General features: G+C 32.0%; 1 protein-coding gene across 1 annotated transcript in view; it reads right to left on the minus strand.

Annotated features, from left to right (window-relative positions):
- Nucleotides 1–246: 246 nt before the first annotated feature.
- Nucleotides 247–19,416, minus strand: part of Gnf1 (germ line transcription factor 1) — a 64,440-nt gene continuing 45,270 nt past the window's right edge. Inside the window, exons 12-14 of the mRNA XM_072546004.1 lie at nt 13,271–13,484; nt 10,019–10,207; nt 247–481 (exon numbers count right to left, since the gene is read on the minus strand). Of these exons, the coding sequence (XP_072402105.1) occupies nt 380–481; nt 10,019–10,207; nt 13,271–13,484 (505 nt within the window). The 3' untranslated portion in view covers nt 247–379. The remainder of the gene's footprint in view (nt 482–10,018; nt 10,208–13,270; nt 13,485–19,416) is intronic.

The following is a 19,416-nucleotide window of genomic DNA, read 5'->3' on the forward strand; positions in this document are numbered from 1 at the left end:
ATTACTGAAGTTATCACCTAACTATTTCTGCAAAAATCCCAATGCCACCTCCCATATCCACCTCAAAACAGATCCGCCTTGATCTATATATATATATATATATATATATATATATATATATATATATATATATATATATATATATATTTTTGGACATGTACTATAATTATTTATCAATTTGTGCTTTGATATTTACAGTTAATTATAACGCTAGGTCAATTTATCAGGTATTGAGGGTAAATTAAGTTATGAAGAATATAACAGTATTTATTATAGAGAAAAACATTAAAATTGTAAAAAAATGCGACACTATACTCAAATAAAAAGCGAAAAAGTAAAACTGTTTCAGAACAGATATATAAAGTAGTTCAAACTACAATTACTTGGTCTTCTTTCCCTTGCCTTTTCCTTTACCTTTTGAACTTTCACTGGATTTACTTGTTGTGGCTTTGGCATTTTCCTTCTTATTTCCTGTTTTAACCTAAAAAATAATGATTTTAAAAGATTTAAAAGGTTTGATTTTAGATAATCATTAAGAGGCATCATATTACATATATCTGACAGAGAAAGTCGGATGATTTTATTTAGAATGTTTTATTTCAATTAAAAGTAAACGGATTGCCTAGAATGTAGCTTAGATGTAGGCCTTAATTATGTGCGTGGTTGCGCGCGTCTGTGTGTGCATCAGATAAAATATATTTGCCATAAAATGTATAAACTTACAGGCAATGGAAATTGAATATTGGTTAGTTCTTGATATAGAATTAGTTAAAATGTTGAAATAATGAATATTGTAATTATAATGTAACTATGGTAATTATAAGTATCATGTGGAATGATTTTTGTAAAAACGGCCGCATCCGCAATTTCATTTCCTTCCAAGCCAGATAAACCAAACTGGTGTATTAGATCTTTTAAGATCACTGAGTAATTTTTTTATGTTCAAAATTAGAGCACTAAATGATTTAGACTATCGAAAAGCATTTGAATGCGTTAACCATCAAAAGATGATCGAAATTCTGAGAACAACTGGAGTTGACGAACAAGACCTGCGAATTATCTCAGAACTATACTGGCACCAAACGGCAACAATTGAAATAGAGCACACAACATCCGAAGACATACAAATCCGACGAGGAGTGAGACAGGGTTGCGTCTTATCACCGCTACTCTTTAATTTGTATTCGGAGTCTATATTCAGAGAAGCATTAGACGAGGTCCAAGGCGGAATTAAGATTAACGGAATCAGCATAGACAACATCAGATATGCTGATGATACCGTCTTAATAGCAAGCAACGCACAAGAACTACAAAATATAATAAATGCGGTAGTTCACCACAGCGAAATGTTCGGTTTACATCTAAACGTTTCCAAAACTAAAACTTTAGTATTTTCAAAGACACCAATAAACGTACAGGTGTATGCCAAGGGCCAAATAATAGAACAGGTAAATTCCATAAAATATTTGGGAACAAATATCAATAGTCAGTGTAATCCAAAAAAAGAAATCCTATCAAGAATCGAACAAGCAAGGAAAACATTCATGAGCATTAAAACATTTTTTACAAGATCAGACCTTAGTCTACAGCTTAGAATCCGAATGATCAGATGTTACGTTTTTTCTGTCTTACTGTATGGCTGTGAAAGTTGGACAATGGACTCTGAAATAGAAAAAAGAATAGATGCCTTTGAGATGTATATATACAGACGAATGTTGAGGATTCCATGGGTACAAAGAGTTACTAATGTTGACGTACTTCGTCGCACGTATAAACTAAAAGAATTACTAAGAATAATCAAAGAGAGGAAAATGCAATACTTGGGTCATGTGCTGAGAGGCGAAAGATATCAATTACTTCAAGTTATGCTGGAAGGAAAAGTACAGGGCAAAAGATCAGTAGGAAGACGCCAGAACTCGTGGCTGAAAGACCTGAGGAGATGGTTCGACCGCTCATCCGCAGAGATCTTTCGCGCAGCAGTTTCCAAAACTACAATTGCCATTTGGATCGCCAACCATCGAAAGGAGACGGCGCAATGAGAAGAAGAAATGATTTAGTGGATGGTCGCTAATACCTTTTAGTAGTGGCTTAGTACCAGTGTGTTGTAGTTGTAGTGTGTTGATACATACCATTTTAATGCCTTTTCAATTGCAAAGGATTCGGTAGTAAAAACGGAGCAATAATTTGAGACTATGTATATTTCTATATAATTAATGTTTAAACCAAAAAAAGTCGAACAATACCGACCGACAATAACAAATTAACTTTTAAGAAGAACATATGACCTGGGCCCACGCAAACGCAGAAAAAATAACAGTATTCGCAGAGCATCTTGCAAGTGTATTCTCAGCACCAGATACTAATAACGAAGAAGATGATGATATACTTCGAAACCCCATGTCAACTATGTCTTCCTCTGACAACATTTACTCCGACAGAGGTTCAACAAAAAATAGAAATGCTAAATTCTAAGAAAGCTCCTGGCTATGATCTGATAACAGGAGAATTACTTCAGAAGATACCGAGAAAAGCAGTGGTGTTATTAACAATAACATACAACAGTATACTACGTCTTCGCTACTTTCCAAAACAATGTAAATTTGCTCGAGTTACTATGATTCCGAAACCTAGTAAGTCCGCAGCCCAAAAGCAAATTCATATCGACCTATAAGCCTGCTCTCAATAATGTCAAAAGTATTAGAAAGGCTACTATTACATAAAATCGAGTAAGCTGTTCCCATAAACGAAATTATACTACAACACCAATTCGGATTTAGACGTGAACACTCAACCATCCAACAATGACACAGAATAGTAAATATAATTAAAACAACTCTCGAAGAGAAAAAGTTTTGCGCTGGAGTGTTTACTTACATACTATTTACTTATTACTCTGTGTATAGAGTAGATTGTAAACATGCAATGTAACAATGAAAAACAATCCGTCTTTGACCCATCTGTATTGGTTTTAGTTAAGTTTATTTCAATATTGTTCAGTATGGATTTAATGGTAACTTGGTTTAAACAATTAGATTCTGAATATTGAGAGAATAGAGAGTTATTGAAACCATAAGACGACGGTCTCCTTTATTACAGGATCCTTTAATTAAGTACAAAATACTACATGTCTAAAAGAGAGTTGTTGCTAACATGTTAAAGAAATCTTTCATTTTGGCAAATGACATTAAATATTTTTGTATAATACAGGGTGAGTCATGAGGAACTTTACATACTTCTACCATATGTAGAGTCCCTCAGGGAGCATATCATGTGGCCACTAAAAAATGCCAACTCCTCTTCTTTATTAATTAACAGGGTGATTTGTGTAATTGACCATTTATTTAATTTTACTGTAGTGTTTATACGGCTCATTTGATTTTTTTTAATTTTTGCATGATACAGTACACTACTATCAAGCATTCTACTGGTATTAGCTAAACTAAAAAAATACAGGACTGGCTTTGGAAAAATTAATTTAGGGATTCGTATTAAATATTACACCCTGTATAAATTTTTTTTAAAATGCAATAAGTGATTTTCAAACTACATAAATAGCCAATGAAAACGACATATGCGACAATGTTGTCGCACTTTTATTAAATTTTTAGTGAACGATCAAATCTTACCAAAAATAGAACAACCATAATGAAGTATCAAATTATAAGGTATTAATTTAAACAAATGTTATAAATTTTAAACATTTTAATTAAAATGAGTTCCTACAACATAATCTAATACGTAGAAAATTAACATCTTTACTGTCACTTTGTATTATCTCTACGATAGAATCAATTGTTTTTCAATTTTAAATTTTTACTCATAGATCGTATTGGGGCATTATTTTCGATAAATAATAAATTAAATTGATTAAAAAGTCAAACCTCTTGTATGTGTTAGTTTTTGTTGATTGTAAATGATTAAAATTTTATGTCAAATAATAATACATTGCATCAACTGTACTAAATAAAAATAAATCTAAAAAAGTTTAAAATGAAGGTTGGCGTTGACCGTTTGACGTTTCTTGATATTTTATACCCATTGTCAATATTGTCATTATCAATTGTTATTTATGTGTACAAGAATACATATTTCTTCTGTCATATCTACGTTAAGTACATTGTGTTAGTTTTGGTAGAGCTTTTGTTACTTTCGTTCAAAATGCCACATCAGTTTTCGACCACAGAATATGCAGACATAATATTTGTTTATGGATTCTGTAATGGGAATGGTTGGGCTGCTAGTAGAGAATATCGCAGGAGATTTCCTAATCGTCGAACTCCAAGTCATCCAACATTTGGGTCAGTTTTTAATTATTTGCGAGAAAATGGCACGTTTCCTAGTGGAACAACAGAGCGTCATGTAGATGGAGCGCAGGAAGATGATATTATGGACGCCGTTACTATGAACCCTACAATAAGCACTTGACAAGTAAGTCGAGAACTCAATGTTACTCAATCAAAAGTAAGTAGAGTCTTACAAAAAAATAATCTATACCCATATCACATTCAAATGGTTCAGCGACTACATGCTGGAGATGAGATCGATAGGTTGGAATTTTGTAGATGGATTAACAATAATCGACCAACGCTATACAGGACACTATTTACAGATGAAGCTCAATTTACCAGAGACGGGATAAATAATTCACGAAATTCACATGTGTGGGCAGAAGAAAATCCCCATGCTATTCGAGAACGTCGTTCTCAGTTAAGGTTTTCGGTTAACGTGTGGATTGGTGTCATAAATAACCAATTAGTAGGTCCTCACTTTTTTGATGGTCCTTTAACAGGGCAGGTCTATTTGAACTTTCTACAAAATATTTTGCCGAATTTGCTTGCCAACGCGAACGTTGCTATCCGAGGGATGTATTTTCAGCATGATGGGGCACCCCCACATTTTTTACTGGCAGTGAGACAACATCTCAATAATGTTTATGGCAACAGGTGGATAGGACGTGCAGGTCCTATTTCGTGGCCTTCAAGATCCCCTGATTTCAATCCCGTTGATTGCCATATTTGGGGACGATTGAAGCAACTAGTTTACGTAGTGAATATTAATAACCGACAACAATTAATTGATAGAATTATACATTGTTGTAATACTATTAGAAACGATCCCCAGAGTATCCGTAATTCAATACGTCAATTAACAATTCGGCAACAAAAATGTGCAGGGTTCCATTTCCAAAATCTATTTTGAATTATTTTTATTTTGTTACCATTATTGTATCTTTTCCAGTTCTAATTTATGGGTTTATCATAACTATGTACATATTTTTAGTTTTTTTTTTTAATTGTTCTTCGTTATTGTTAGTAGTTACTGTTTTTTGTTGTGTAGTGACTCAGTTTATCATTTCAATTAAAATGTTTGAAATTTATAACATTTGTTTAAATTAATTACCTTATAATTTGATACTTCATTATGGTTGTTCTGTTTTTGGTAAGATTTGATCGTTCACTAAAAATTTAATAAAAGTGCGACAACATTGTCGCATATGTCGTTTTCATTGGCTATTTATGTAGTTTGAAAATCACTTATTGCATTTTAAAAAATATATATACAGGGTGTAATATTTAATACGAATCCCTAAATTAATTTTTCCAAAGCCAGTCCTGGAATTTTTTAGTTTAGCTAATACCAGTCGAATGCTTGATAGTAGTGTACTGTATCATGCAAAAATTAAAAAAATCAAATGAGCCGTATAAACACTACAGTAAAATGAAATAAATGGTCAATTACACAAATCACCCTGTTAATTAATAAAGAAGAGGAGTTGACATTTTTTAGTGGCCACATGATATGCTCCCTGAGGGACGCTACATATGGTAGAAGTATGTAAAGTTCCTCATGACTCACCCTGTATAAAAATAACCTATAAATGCCTATAAGATCCTAGATCCGATTTGTTACTTATATACGTTGTATATACCTAATCCTAGATTAAAAATTAAAATAAGATCTCTCATACTCATCTTACAATATGGAAGATTGCTGGCTCAAATGATGAAGAAATGGAGTTGTTACTTATGAATGAATATTATCGGTATAACGTAAAACAATTGAAAATAATAATAATACTAAAAACAATATTCATTAAATAAAACAGAACATCATACAACAAATTTGATCCAATATCTATATAAATATAAGTGAAGTTACACGTCTTTCTCCCTTCACCTTCTACACGGAATTTGACAGGTTACATCAAAATAACGGATCTTTAAATAAAAGTTCTCTGGCCTGTATTTAACTTAAATACAAGCTTCCTGTATTTTATTACAGGACAAAAATAAAGGACGCAAAATTGCACATGCGTATATGTCAAAATAAAGGTGCTTTTATTACAGAACGGCATAAAACACCTCTGCAACAACTATCTAATATGGTAGTAATTTTCCAAAGGAGAGGAGTTCGTATTTTTCTGTGGAAAGAAAGTAGTTCATTTTTACCACAACATAACTATTGAAAAATTTGTATTTTAAAAAATTGTTATTTAGAGAGGAAAAAGGTCTTTAAGAGAAGTAGAGAGGGAAGGCCAATAAAGCAAAGTGGAGTCGAAATGAAAGACGAAATGATGGAGATACTAAAACTTAGACGTGATGGATATTAAAAGAGAGCAAAGAGTTTATGCAGTGGAGTTAAAAGAATTGAGCAGAAAATCAGAAACTGAAGAAAGAAAATGAAGCTATTAGAAAGGAAAGTGAACAGACAAATATGGAAGTTCGAGAATTAAGTACCAGACTTGAGCATCTAGAGAAAGGGAAGGAAAAGGTAGGGAGTAAATCAGCTCTTAAGATAGGAAAGGGAACATGTCTGCTACAGCTAGAAAATCAAGAAGAAAAGGAGAAGCTAATGAGAAATAAAATAAAATTAAAAAGATTAAACAAGAAAACATTTACATAAACGATAACGATAACTGAGAAAAGGATGCAAGAGGAAATGAAGAAAAAAAGCACAAGAGGCCCGAAGAAAAGGTAAAACGGTAAAAATGGGGTTTTGGAAGGTTGCAATAGGTGGCAGAGTATGGAGCTGGAACCGAACAAAACCCACTAGCAAACTAAAGCCGATCAGCAGGGATGGATCAAAGGAGAATGGAACTATGGCAATGAACGAGGACATGGAGGGATTATCAATAGAGGAAACAAGAAAAATAAAGAAAAATAAATGTCATTTAAGTACAATCCGAATAGGTTGCTGGAACATGAGAAGTACTTATGAATCAGGGCCCTAAAATGGTGATGAAACAATAGAAAGTGGATATCCTGGTAATGCAAGAAACAAAACAAAACGGAACTAGTGTAACAATGATAGACAACTACAGCTTTTTCAGTAGTGGTGGGGAAGACCGAATGTTGGAAACGGGTTTTATAATTAGTGATCGGTTACAAAGTGCGATAGTGGAGTTCGAGCCAATATCTGAACGGATTTGTAGGCTGAGATTAAGAGGTAAAACTATAAAATTCAGTTTAATAAATGTGCGTGCTCCTTCACAGAATGACAGACCAGTAAAACAGGAATATAGTAAGATTGAACTTATATATAATTAAATTCCAAAATATGATATTAAAATTGTAATAGGCGATTTAAATGCCAAGGTAGGGAATGAAGAGATGTACCGAAAAACTACGGGAGGTAAAAGTAAACATGATGAAAGCAACGAGAATGGAAAGTTGTTGATAGGCTTTGCGCAAGAAAACAACTTGAGAATTATGAGTACTTACTTCGATCACAAAAAAATCCACAAATGGTAGAACACGCAACCAAATCGACCACGTCCTAGTGGAAAGCAAGCACGCAAAAATTAATAACATATGTTAGAAGTTATAGATGGGCAGAAGCGGATTCCGATCACATACTAATATATGACGTCACCAAACGTAGGAACAAAGGCAACGCTCCTCACTTACTTGACCGTCGCTATATCACAAAAAATTTTAACTTTTCCCACAAAGATCATTAATAATTTTTGTACCAATGAATACTACAGAATTATAAGAGTATAACATGTCAGAAGAACCATTAATGCAACACGTAAATATACTTTTCTCGACAAGAATTCCTAAGGATCCAGGTTAGATCTACCTTTACAATAAACTAATTGTGGCAATTTTCTGAACAATTAAGGAGAAATTACGATTGGATATAATATTGAAGCGAAGCTTCTATACTGGCATTATATTACTTTTTCTCTATAGTAAAATTCTGAGGCGAGCATCACAGAAGTAGAGCCACCAAATAGATTTCAAAATCTAAACAAGGATATTTACTAATAGTGGTTTTATGTAATTCTTAAATATTATTTTAAGATATTATATTATTTTTGAAGCGAAAATTTAAATAGTGAATAAAAAAATAAGAACGAATAATAAAATTATTTTATTGAATTTTAAAAATATTATTTAAGATTTAAAAATATAGAAAACATAGTATGAAGCATAGTATGAACATATTGGCGCTAGCCTACAATCCCGCCTACTGTACCTCCCTTTTTTATTAAAGCAGGAAGACTAAAATGCTATTTCTGTCAAATATGGATATTCCCCATCATATTGAAAAATTGATTATAATTACCGATATATAACCTTAGCCTCAAATTATTATTTTCAATATATTTTTTAAGAGCGGGTATTCCATACCACGTTACCAAGTTTCCAAATTTACCACGAAACTGATAAAATTCTGGTAGTTCCCATAACAATTGTCATCGACATTTGAGAATACAACTTATATAATCTTACTTTCTAACCTGGTAATATAGCCAAACCTACATTTTTTTAAACTACGAAACATAGCAAAGAAATTAATTGAAGAAACAACGGATAATCAGCAAGCTTCCTCGTGATATGTATAATTCCTCCAACTCGACAGAAATCTTTGAAAGAATACACTGAGAGAAACAGAGCAAAATAAGCTGATCACGAATCCGTTGTCAAAATAAGTGTATATATACTTTCATTTGTGAGTTATACCGTTTTTATTAATTTTCTGAAAACCGTATTTCCGTTGTGACAATTTTTGCCGTAATCTCCTACTGTTAAATGGGAATTCGTCGTCAATAGTTCTCTATCTCTTTTTCAATCTAAGACTGGACAAACGGACGGACAGGCAGACAGGTAAACATAATCTATATTATCGAAATTGTAGGTCCGTATTATTATTTCGATCCCATAAGTCCCAAGATTAAAAGAAATCGATCAATATAATCTGTATTATTCAAGAGAATATACAAGGTTTATTTAAACACACTAAAATGCTTTTTAAACTTAATAACCGAAACAAATTCAAGAATATTTTTGTAGACCTGAAATACGGCTATATGATCAGCTTGATGATATTTAAGGTGGTTTAGGTTATCAGAAATATTATGTGGAATATATTCTCAATGTTTCTAAAGGCAACTGTCTTATAAAAAGATTGGGCCTTTTAAAAAGTCAAATAATTTTGTAAAGAATATTGTATTGTTAAGAAAGTTCCGTAAGATTTGTCCCACATAGAAAAAGGCCCTTAACGAAAAAGAAGGAGTATTAAAATTCTAGAATATTCAAGATGTCATAGAAAAATCCTGAAATATTTAGTAAAGTCTAAAATGTCAGCAAATGTATATAAACAGATGTTGACAGATTGAATAACAGTTGTAATTGAGTTTTTTAAATTTATAGTTGTCATTCTGTCAAAGTATTGTAAACAAGTTGGTGTTTGAATAAAGTTACTTTAAAGAAGTGTCACAGTATATTATATACTTTATAGTGTATAGAGCAAAACCAAATATTAAATAATTCCTAAACCACTAATACCCGGTTATGGTTGATGGGTATTTTTTAATAAAAAAATGTACTGAAGCTAAAAAAATAGTTTGAAAATTAATAAAAATATTTCTATGATATAACACAACTTGTCCTTTTCAAATTTTGTAAAAATTCTAGTACATACTTGATAATACGTTTAATTTATAAATGCTTTCCCAACTCTTTGTATTAACTCATTTTAAGAAAGAAAATAAATATCTAATAAATCTTACTTTAATGAGTGCATCATGCGTTACATCATCATTTTCTTCATTGTCCTCATCATTATCAGATTCAAGCAAATTATCTTCACCTTCTGGATTATCAGCTTGTGATGATTTCTTTTTGGAAAAACCGGTTCCTGGGGCGAATGGTAACTGTTTTGCTGATTTATTGTATGCCCGTGTAAAAGCGGATTTTACCTAAAATTATATTTAATTGAGTATTCAAGGATTTTAGAATATTGTAGAGTATGTATACAATGTTATTTTGGCATATCTTTACAACTTTGTTTTTTTTTCTCTTTATTTACGATTACAATCTGGTCATAAATGACCAATAAGCAATTTTAATCTATTCTAAATTACTTAGTTGCTTGAAATCGAGAGTTTACCCTGTGGTGCTCTCTTAATCTAATCTGATAAATATCGCACTAATATTAACATGCACCACACGCAGAAGCAGTATGCTTTGTTTTTTTCAATGTAACTTAAACTAATTCGAAAGGCTTTGTTCTCTTCAGTCTTCTAGTTGGCCCTGCGTTGTCAAGGAGCAGGACTGCTTCAATATTCACATGGCTATGGAGTCGTTTTTCATGATTTTCAGCCGTCTTCTTGATAATTGTAGCCACAGTTTACATATCCAGTCCTTATGGAGGTCACTGTTCCTCACGTACCAAGGAGCATTCACAATATTTCTCACTACTTTATTCTGAAATTTCTTAATTATTTCTATATTACTCTTCTTGGCACACCCTCAGAGTTGGCTACCATAAGTCCAAATAGGTCGTAGTATTTGTTTATAAAGTAAAAGCTTGTTGTATATAGAGAGGACTTTCTTCGAAGCATCCAATACATTTTTTTGCATCTTATGCCAAGTTCTTCCCTTTTTTTTTCTTAACATAAACTTTCCAGCGTAGTTGTGCATCTAATGTTATACCTAGGTATTTTGACGTATTTGTATATGGTACTTGGTAATTATTAATTGTAACTGGTATATTTTGTATCTTGGTATTGCTAAAGTTAACGTGTACAGATTTATTTTCGTTCAGTCTAATTTTCCATTTTTCGTCCAAGAATGTATTTTGTTAACTGCTGTTTGTAGTTTGTTTATTGCCTCTTCGATAGTGTCATATACCGCTAAAATGGCAGTATCGTCAGAAAAGGTGGCTATGGTATTATATTTTAATACAGGTATATAGCACGTGTATAGCAAATAAAGGACCAGGCCCAACACGCTACCTTGCGGAACTCCTGCTCTAATTTCTCTTATTTCTGAATAGGTGTTTTCTTGTTTAATTCTAAAGTGTCTTTCAGATATCTAAGACTGTAAAATTTGCGAATATTGCTTGGGCATAAATATTTTTAACTTATATATCAAACCTTCATGCCTTACTTTATCGAAGGCTTGAGCAACATCAAGAAATATAGTAGAACATACCTTTTTTTCTTCTAATGATTTTTCAATGATATTTATGATTCTATGTACTTGATCAATGTCGCGTGCTTATTTCTAAAGCCAAATTAATGAGTCGGAATCAAGTTTTGTGTTTCAATAATTGTTTTCATTCTTTTGAGTAGGAGAGTCTCGACTACCTTCGATGTTACAGGAAGTAGTGATATTGGTCTGCACGAAGAAACTTCATTGGGACGTTTTCCTGGTTTAGCAATCATTATGACTTCCGCTAGTTTCCATAATTTGGGTACATACACTAACCTAAAGGCAGCATTAATAAGATTAGTAATTGATTCCATGATTCTGATCTCACTAGCCATTTCTAGATTTTGGGAATAGCATCCTTAGCGCTATGTTACAGGCAAGTAACTCTTATCATTAATTTTTTTAGTTCATCTAGTATGAGCTGTTGAGTCGAGTCTGATTCTTTCTAATTCTGGTTTTCCATTTGTATATTTGCATTGTTGGTTTTTAATGCATCGCTATATTTCTTATTTACAGTAGCTCTCTCTGTTTGCTTCCAATCAGCAACATTATCTTTATTTTTCCTTAGTCTTCTTTCTGGAAGAATTGGTAGGTTGACCTTTTTTGTATTTCTGTTTTTTATATTCTGCATTTCTTTTACTCTCTGTAGTTGCCAGGATGCTTTTCACCACAATGAACGCATTTTGGTTCTGCGTTTTTTGGCTTGTCACAATTTTTAGTTAAATGCTTTTTGTAAATTTAACACATCTTGGTTCTCTGGCACAGTATTTCCAAGTATGCCCATATGCTTGGCATCCGTTACAATGTGGCACTAATTTAGATCTCTTAACTGGCTGGATCTCCACTTTTAATTCCAAGATGTGCGTAATCCCATAAATTTTATTGACATCTTCATCTTGCTTAAAGGTTACTATGAACATGTCTAATGGCTGTTTGTTTACTGACGGTATTTTTAACTTTGTAGCCCCTGTTTTGTAGATCAGCAACAATATCTTTCTCTGAACAAGAGTGATGTATTTTTTCACTATAACTTTAAACCTGCTTGTTTCCATATGAGTGGTATTGATAATTTTCCTCATTTATAACTTTTGTTAACTTTCTATATTGTTCACCACCTTTAACATTCATTTTTATTGCATCACTATTAACAATTTTTGTAGTGAAACAAATTTTCTTTAACTGAAGATATTTGTATAAGGTATCGTATTGTTTAATGCCTTCTATCATTGGGGATGGCATCTTGATTTTCTTGTCTGTCATTTCTCTGGAGACAGGTCCTAGTGGTGTAAGAGAAGTATGCATTTTTCGTTTACTGTAATTTTTTTCTTTTACTTGAATCCATTCCTTCACCTTGCCTAATTCCTCGTCGTCTGTGCAGTATTCTGCATCTTTTGTTGGTTCTTTTTCTTTCTGCTGTCTGGTTGACTTTTGTGGCCAACCCTGTAAGTTGTGTCTACAAATGTGATATCGTTTTTTTTTTTCGAGAACAACAACAGTTTCACTTAGTTTAACCTTGTGCTTCTCGGCAGTTTTCCAAGCATCGAATAAGGCCTGTTCATTTTGTGATCTCTGACAATTCTATTGAAAAAGCGCTTGATTGGCTTGCGTTAAATATGCTTCATTTTGTGTAGTTAGTTACAATTGGTAGTCAAATACTGCACCGTCTTAGGTACCAGATTACCACATTGATATCATACTACATTGTATTTTTCACGAAAAATACATATTAGATAATGTTTCTAAATTAATACTACAAGTAAAGCATTCACGCAGATAATTAAAAACAAAAAATAGTATTGTATTCTTGGAAAATATTTAATATATACCTTTGCTTCAATATCATTAAACGGATTCTTCGTATCTTTCCACTGACACAGTTCTAAGAGGTTGGTCAAGTCTTCTCGTAACATATTATAATCATCCATTACGGCTATTGCTTGTTGGATACCATTTACTCCCTCTTTTAACAAAGGCGTTATTATCGCATTTCTCAACGGCAAGATATAATCCAATTTCATAGCCAAAAGGCTTCCTGATGTACTGCAAAACAAGACACATCAAATAAAAATTTATACTTTCTAAACGTATACAGGGTGAGTCATGAGGAACTTTACATACTTCTACCATATGTAGAGTCCCTCAGGGAGTATATCATGTGGCCACTAAAAAATGTCAACTCCTCTTCTTTATTAATTAACAGGGTGATTTGTGTAATTGACCATTTATTTCATTTTACTGTAGTGTTTATACGGCTCATTTCATTTTTTTAATTTTTGCATGATACAGTACACTACTATCAAGCATTCGACTGGTATTAGCTAAACTAAAAAATTCCAGGACTGGCTTTGGAAAAATTAATTTAGGGATTCGTATTAAATATTACACCCTGTATAATTTTTTTTTAAAATGCAATAAGTGATTTTCAAACTACATAAATAGCCAATGAAAACGACATATGCGACAATGTTGTCGCACTTTTATTAAATTTTTAGTGAACGATCAAATCTTACCAAAAATAGAACAACCATAATGAAGTATCAAATTATAAGGTATTAATTTAAACAAATGTTATAAATTTCAAACATTTTAATTAAAATGAGTTCCTACAACATAATCTAATGCGTAGAAAATTAACATCTTTACTGTCACTTTGTATTATCTCTACGATAGAATCAATTGTTTTTCAATTTTAAATGTTTACTCATAGATCGTATTGGGGCATTATTTTCGATAAATAATAAATTAAATTGATTAAAAAGTCAAACCTCTTGTATGTGTTAGTTTTTGCTGATTGTAAATGATTAAAATTTTATGTCAAATAATAATACATTGCATCAACTGTACTAAATAAAAATAAATCTAAAAAAGTTTAAAATGAAGGTTGGCGTTGTCCGTTTGACGTTTCTTGATATTTTATACCCATTGTCATTATTGTCATTATCAATTGTTATTTATGTGTACAAGAATACATATTTCTTCTGTCATATCTACGTTAAGTACATTGTGTTAGTTTTGGTAGAGCTTTTGTTACTTTCGTTCAAAATGCCACATCAGTTTTCGACCACAGAATATGCAGACATAATATTTGTTTATGGATTCTGTAATGGAAATGGTAGGGCTGCTAGTAGAGAATATCGCAGGAGATTTCCTAATCGTCGAACTCCCAGTCATCCAACATTTGGGTCAGTTTTTAATTATTTGCGAGAAAATGGCACTTTTCCTAGTGGAACAACAGAGCGACATGTAGATGAAGCGCAGTAAGATGACATTATGGACGCCGTTACTATGAACCCTACAATAAGCACTAGACAAGTAAGTCGAGAACTCAATGTTACTCAATCAAAAGTAAGTAGAGTCTTACAAAAAAATAATCTATACCCATATCACATTCAAATGGTTCAGCGACTACATGCTGGAGATGAGATCGATAGGTTGGAATTTTGTAGATGGATTAACAATAATCGACCAACGCTATACAGGACACTATTTACAGATGAAGCTCAATTTACCAGAGACGGGATAAATAATTCACGAAATTCACGTGTGGGCAGAATAAAATCCCCATGCTATTCGAGAACGTCGTTCTCAGTTAAGGTTTTCGGTTAACGTGTGGATTGGTGTCATAAATAACCAATTAATAGGTCCTCACTTTTTTGATGGTCCTTTAACAGGGCAGGTCTATTTGAACTTTCTACAAAATATTTTGCCGAATTTGCTTGCCAACGCGAACGTTGCTATCCGAGGGATGTATTTTCAGCATGATGGGGCACCCCCACACTTTTTACTGGCAGTGAGACAACATCTCAATAATGTTTATGGCAACAGGTGGATAGGACGTGCAGGTCCTATTTCGTGGCCTTCAAGATCCCCTGATTTCAATCCCGTTGATTACCATATTTGGGGACGATTGAAGCAACTAGTTTACGCAGTGAATATTAATAACCGACAACAATTAATTGATAGAATTATACATTGTTGTAATACTATTAGAAACGATCCCCAGAGTATCCGTAATTCAATACGTCAATTAACAATTCGGCAACAAAAATGTGTACAGGCTAGGCTGCAGGGTTCCATTTCGAAAATCTATTTTGAATTATTTTTATTTTGTTACCATTATTGTATCTTTTCCAGTTCTAATTTATGGTTTTATCATAACTATGTACATATTTTTAGTTTTTTTTTAAATTGTTCTTCGTTATTGTTAGTAGTTACTGTTTTTTGTTGTGCAGTGACTTAGTTTATCATTTCAATTAAAATGTTTGAAATTTATAACATTTGTTTAAATTAATTACCTTATAATTTGATACTTCATTATGGTTGTTCTATTTTTGGTAAGATTTGATCGTTCACTAAAAATTTAATAAAAGTGCGACAACATTGTCGCATATGTCGTTTTCATTGGCTATTTATGTAGTTTGAAAATCACTTATTGCATTTAAAAAAATATATATACAGGGTGTAATATTTAATACGAATCCCTAAATTAATTTTTCCAAAGCCAGTCCTGGAATTTTTTAGTTTAGCTAATACCAGTCGAATGCTTGATAGTAGTGTACTGTATCATGCAAAAATTAAAAAAATGAAATGAGCCGTATAAACACTACAGTAAAATGAAATAAATGGTCAATTACACAAATCACCCTGTTAATTAATAAAGAAGAGGAGTTGACATTTTTTAGTGGCCACATGATATACTCCCTGAGGGACTCTACATATGGTAGAAGTATGTAAAGTTCCTCATGACTCACCCTGTATAAACAACTGTTAGAATTGGTTAGTTTAGGTGTCTTTTTTGTGCAAAAATGTATTATAAACATCGTCTTACATTTTCATTAACTATTTATTAAGGTAAGTCATTTTCATAAAAATTTTTAAATCCTTCAAAAATGTCATGTACATGAAATGTATCTTTTTATCTGCCAATTTTAAAACGACCTTATCTACTTTTACACAATTTAATAGAAAAAATTATTTGATATTTATAATTTTATTTATTTATTTTCAAGTCAAAATTTTTCATTATTTTTGTTGGATTTTTTTGACACTTTTACCAATTTGCACCAAAGAAACATTAAAATTTTTAGATTTCCTTCACTTTTCAAAAAAATTTACAACATAGTTTCATTTACAAAAAGTTAAATAATTACCAAAAAATAAATTCTTACGGAATATACTTGCCACACTTTTAATACGAAATATTTTAATTGTTTAAAGAAACAGATATGAGTACAAATAAATTTTTCATTGGTTATAATTGCCATGCCTGTCCTGGATAAATCATGTGACGACATTACATTCCAGGTTTGGACACATCTGTCGTGCAGCCTTCAGCCCTCATACTCAGGTCCGATAGTGCTCCAAAAATCTGGTCGGTGCGGGTATGGTAAAAATGTGTCGTCTTAAGCTACGGTAGGCATTCTGTCCTATCAGCCGGCCACGCCATCTCGGGGTCTCGACTTTATGGTATTGAGAGTCAGAATATAAGTATAATTCGATTCTGACATTTTTATTGATAACACACTATTTACAATTTGTGGTTAATGATTTATATAGTCCATTGGCGATGTAACGCGATTAACTTCGATTCGTATGGTGAGATCATTGACTAGGCGTAACTAAGATTACATATATGTTTAACTACAAAATACCGACTTACTAAAATGAATTACGATTATTAATTGACCTCGATTGCTCGTCTGTTTACTATATTTATAGCGTATTCGCATATGACGAATTCTCGACGTATCTTCAAGGTTGAGCTTAAGGTGCAACAAAAGTGTTTTGAAACTAGACAAGCATGTTATTGTGTGCCCTAGATTTGTGATTGAAAACAATTATTTATTACAATAGAATATTTTTAAATCGCTGTAGGTATTTATCGCAATATTTTTAAAATACGTCTTTGATATATACTACACGGTATCGGAAAGGAATGAGCACACGTCATGTCATGCGTGCTTCCTACTCCTTTCCGATTTTACATTAGTCTATCTTAGTCCATCTCTGCGCGGAATGTTGAGAACATTTCAATAACCGTAAGTTAGCTCTTGTGGCTATCTGTTTGGATGAAGAAAATCGAATTTAAAAGAAATCGTTGCTAGAGAACTGATGATGCTTGGAAAAAAGATGCGAAAAAGTATTTGTTACAATGTTATCTTATGTGTTGGATGACGATACTAATTTTTTTTAATATTTTAGAATGCCTGTACACGTTCAATAGGTTTGAACTTAAATTGAAAGAAAAATTGTCCCGGCAAGACACATATTTTAGAAAGAGCTATTACTCCAAGTCACTGCTTGGCCATATTTTTAAGTTAAGATAATACTATTATTATTTTCTAGTACTAAATTAGATAAGATACTTGTTAGATTAGACTTTATTTCACATGTTATAATATTCTGCTTTCATCTCAACTTAAAAAAACAGAGGTTTTTTGTGGTCATATAACTGTCTCCAGGAAAAATAAGTAAAATTGTATTTATAAATTTAAATATTTTTTAAAATTAACAATTTATTTTTTAAAAGTATATACACCTGTATATTTTTATATTTTTAAAAGTTCTCTAACAACCTAATCCCAATGAACTGTATCATGTAGGATCTATTATAAATAATACAGGGTGAAATTTTGAAATTATACAATTATAACTTTTTGTTTGTTTAGTTAGTTTAATCAATATTTAGTTTAATCAATATTTAGTTTGAGCCTGTTGCGTATTTGTTTGTTCAATATATTGATGTGTTTTGTTGTGTATTTTAATAAATTATCAATAAATTTTTCGAACTCCTGAATATTAGTTAGTTTTGTCCATTTCATTAGTTGTTTCTTTTTTATCATTTTGAGTCACTCTTTTTCGGCTGATATCGAATAAGCTATGATCATAGCTGGTTTAACACATCTACGTCTTTAAATAAATCTTTTTTGTTTGTTAAGAAATATTCGATTTTGTTTCCATCAGGGCTTTTCCATGTCCATCTTCTGTATTTTTTCTTTTTAAAACTGTTCATTTGATAGATATTGGTTTACAAAAGTAAAATTAACAGTTGTTTGCCTCTATCATTTCTACCTTCGCTTTCAAAATTTCAGAATATTATTTCAGATTTCGGGTCTTCCTTAGTGATTATTTTGGAGTTGGAACCACCTATTATTAAGAAGTGGTCAGGATTTCTCTTGATTGAACAGGATATTTAATCGTAGAATATTTGGACTTCTTCGTCTGGATGTCCTGTAGTAGGGGCGCACACTTGAATGATATTTAGATTATATCTTGCAGTTATTTTGATATTTAAGTAGACCACCCTGGTTAAGATTTGGTTTATTGACACAATTGTGTTGGCAATTCTTTTGTGAATAAAGAAACCGACGCCTCCGACTGTCGATTCCTCTTCCTTTGTAGTACCATAAATGGCTTTATGGGAGTGTGATAAGACTCTTTTCCTTATTTCTAAATTCAGTGATACCCACAATTTTCCAACTCACTTTTGAGAGTTCTTCCTCCATTTATTCTTAATAATATCCTTTTCAGTATTTAACCCGTTAAGATGTTCGCTAACAAAAGCAAAAATATGTTAGCTCTGTTTTTCAATAAACTATAGTTAAAGCCGGCCCTCGAGCAACAATTCTATAAATTATATTTCCTTAGTCAATGTCGAACACTTTCACCACTAAACGTATTGGTAGTGTTATTCAAGTCATTTTTACTCAGTCTGAACCCGTTACATTTACTCAATATATTTGCAGGCTTGTTGAAATTTTTACACGATTTACTTTAAATGAATACAAAAATACTAAATACTTAATTACTTATACATTAATACAAACAGACCTAAAAATCGCTTAGTAAATAAATTCTTCGTGAGTAAGGTTGATAGAAACATACATTTTGCTAATTACAGTTATTGCTGCTTTTTTTTTCGTGGCCTGTTAATTCAGTGATAGTAATATTAATTAAATTAGATGAAATATTG

The sequence above is a fragment of the Diabrotica undecimpunctata genome, chromosome 1 (assembly GCF_040954645.1).
Source record: "Diabrotica undecimpunctata isolate CICGRU chromosome 1, icDiaUnde3, whole genome shotgun sequence".
NCBI classification, from domain to species: domain Eukaryota; kingdom Metazoa; phylum Arthropoda; class Insecta; order Coleoptera; family Chrysomelidae; genus Diabrotica; species Diabrotica undecimpunctata.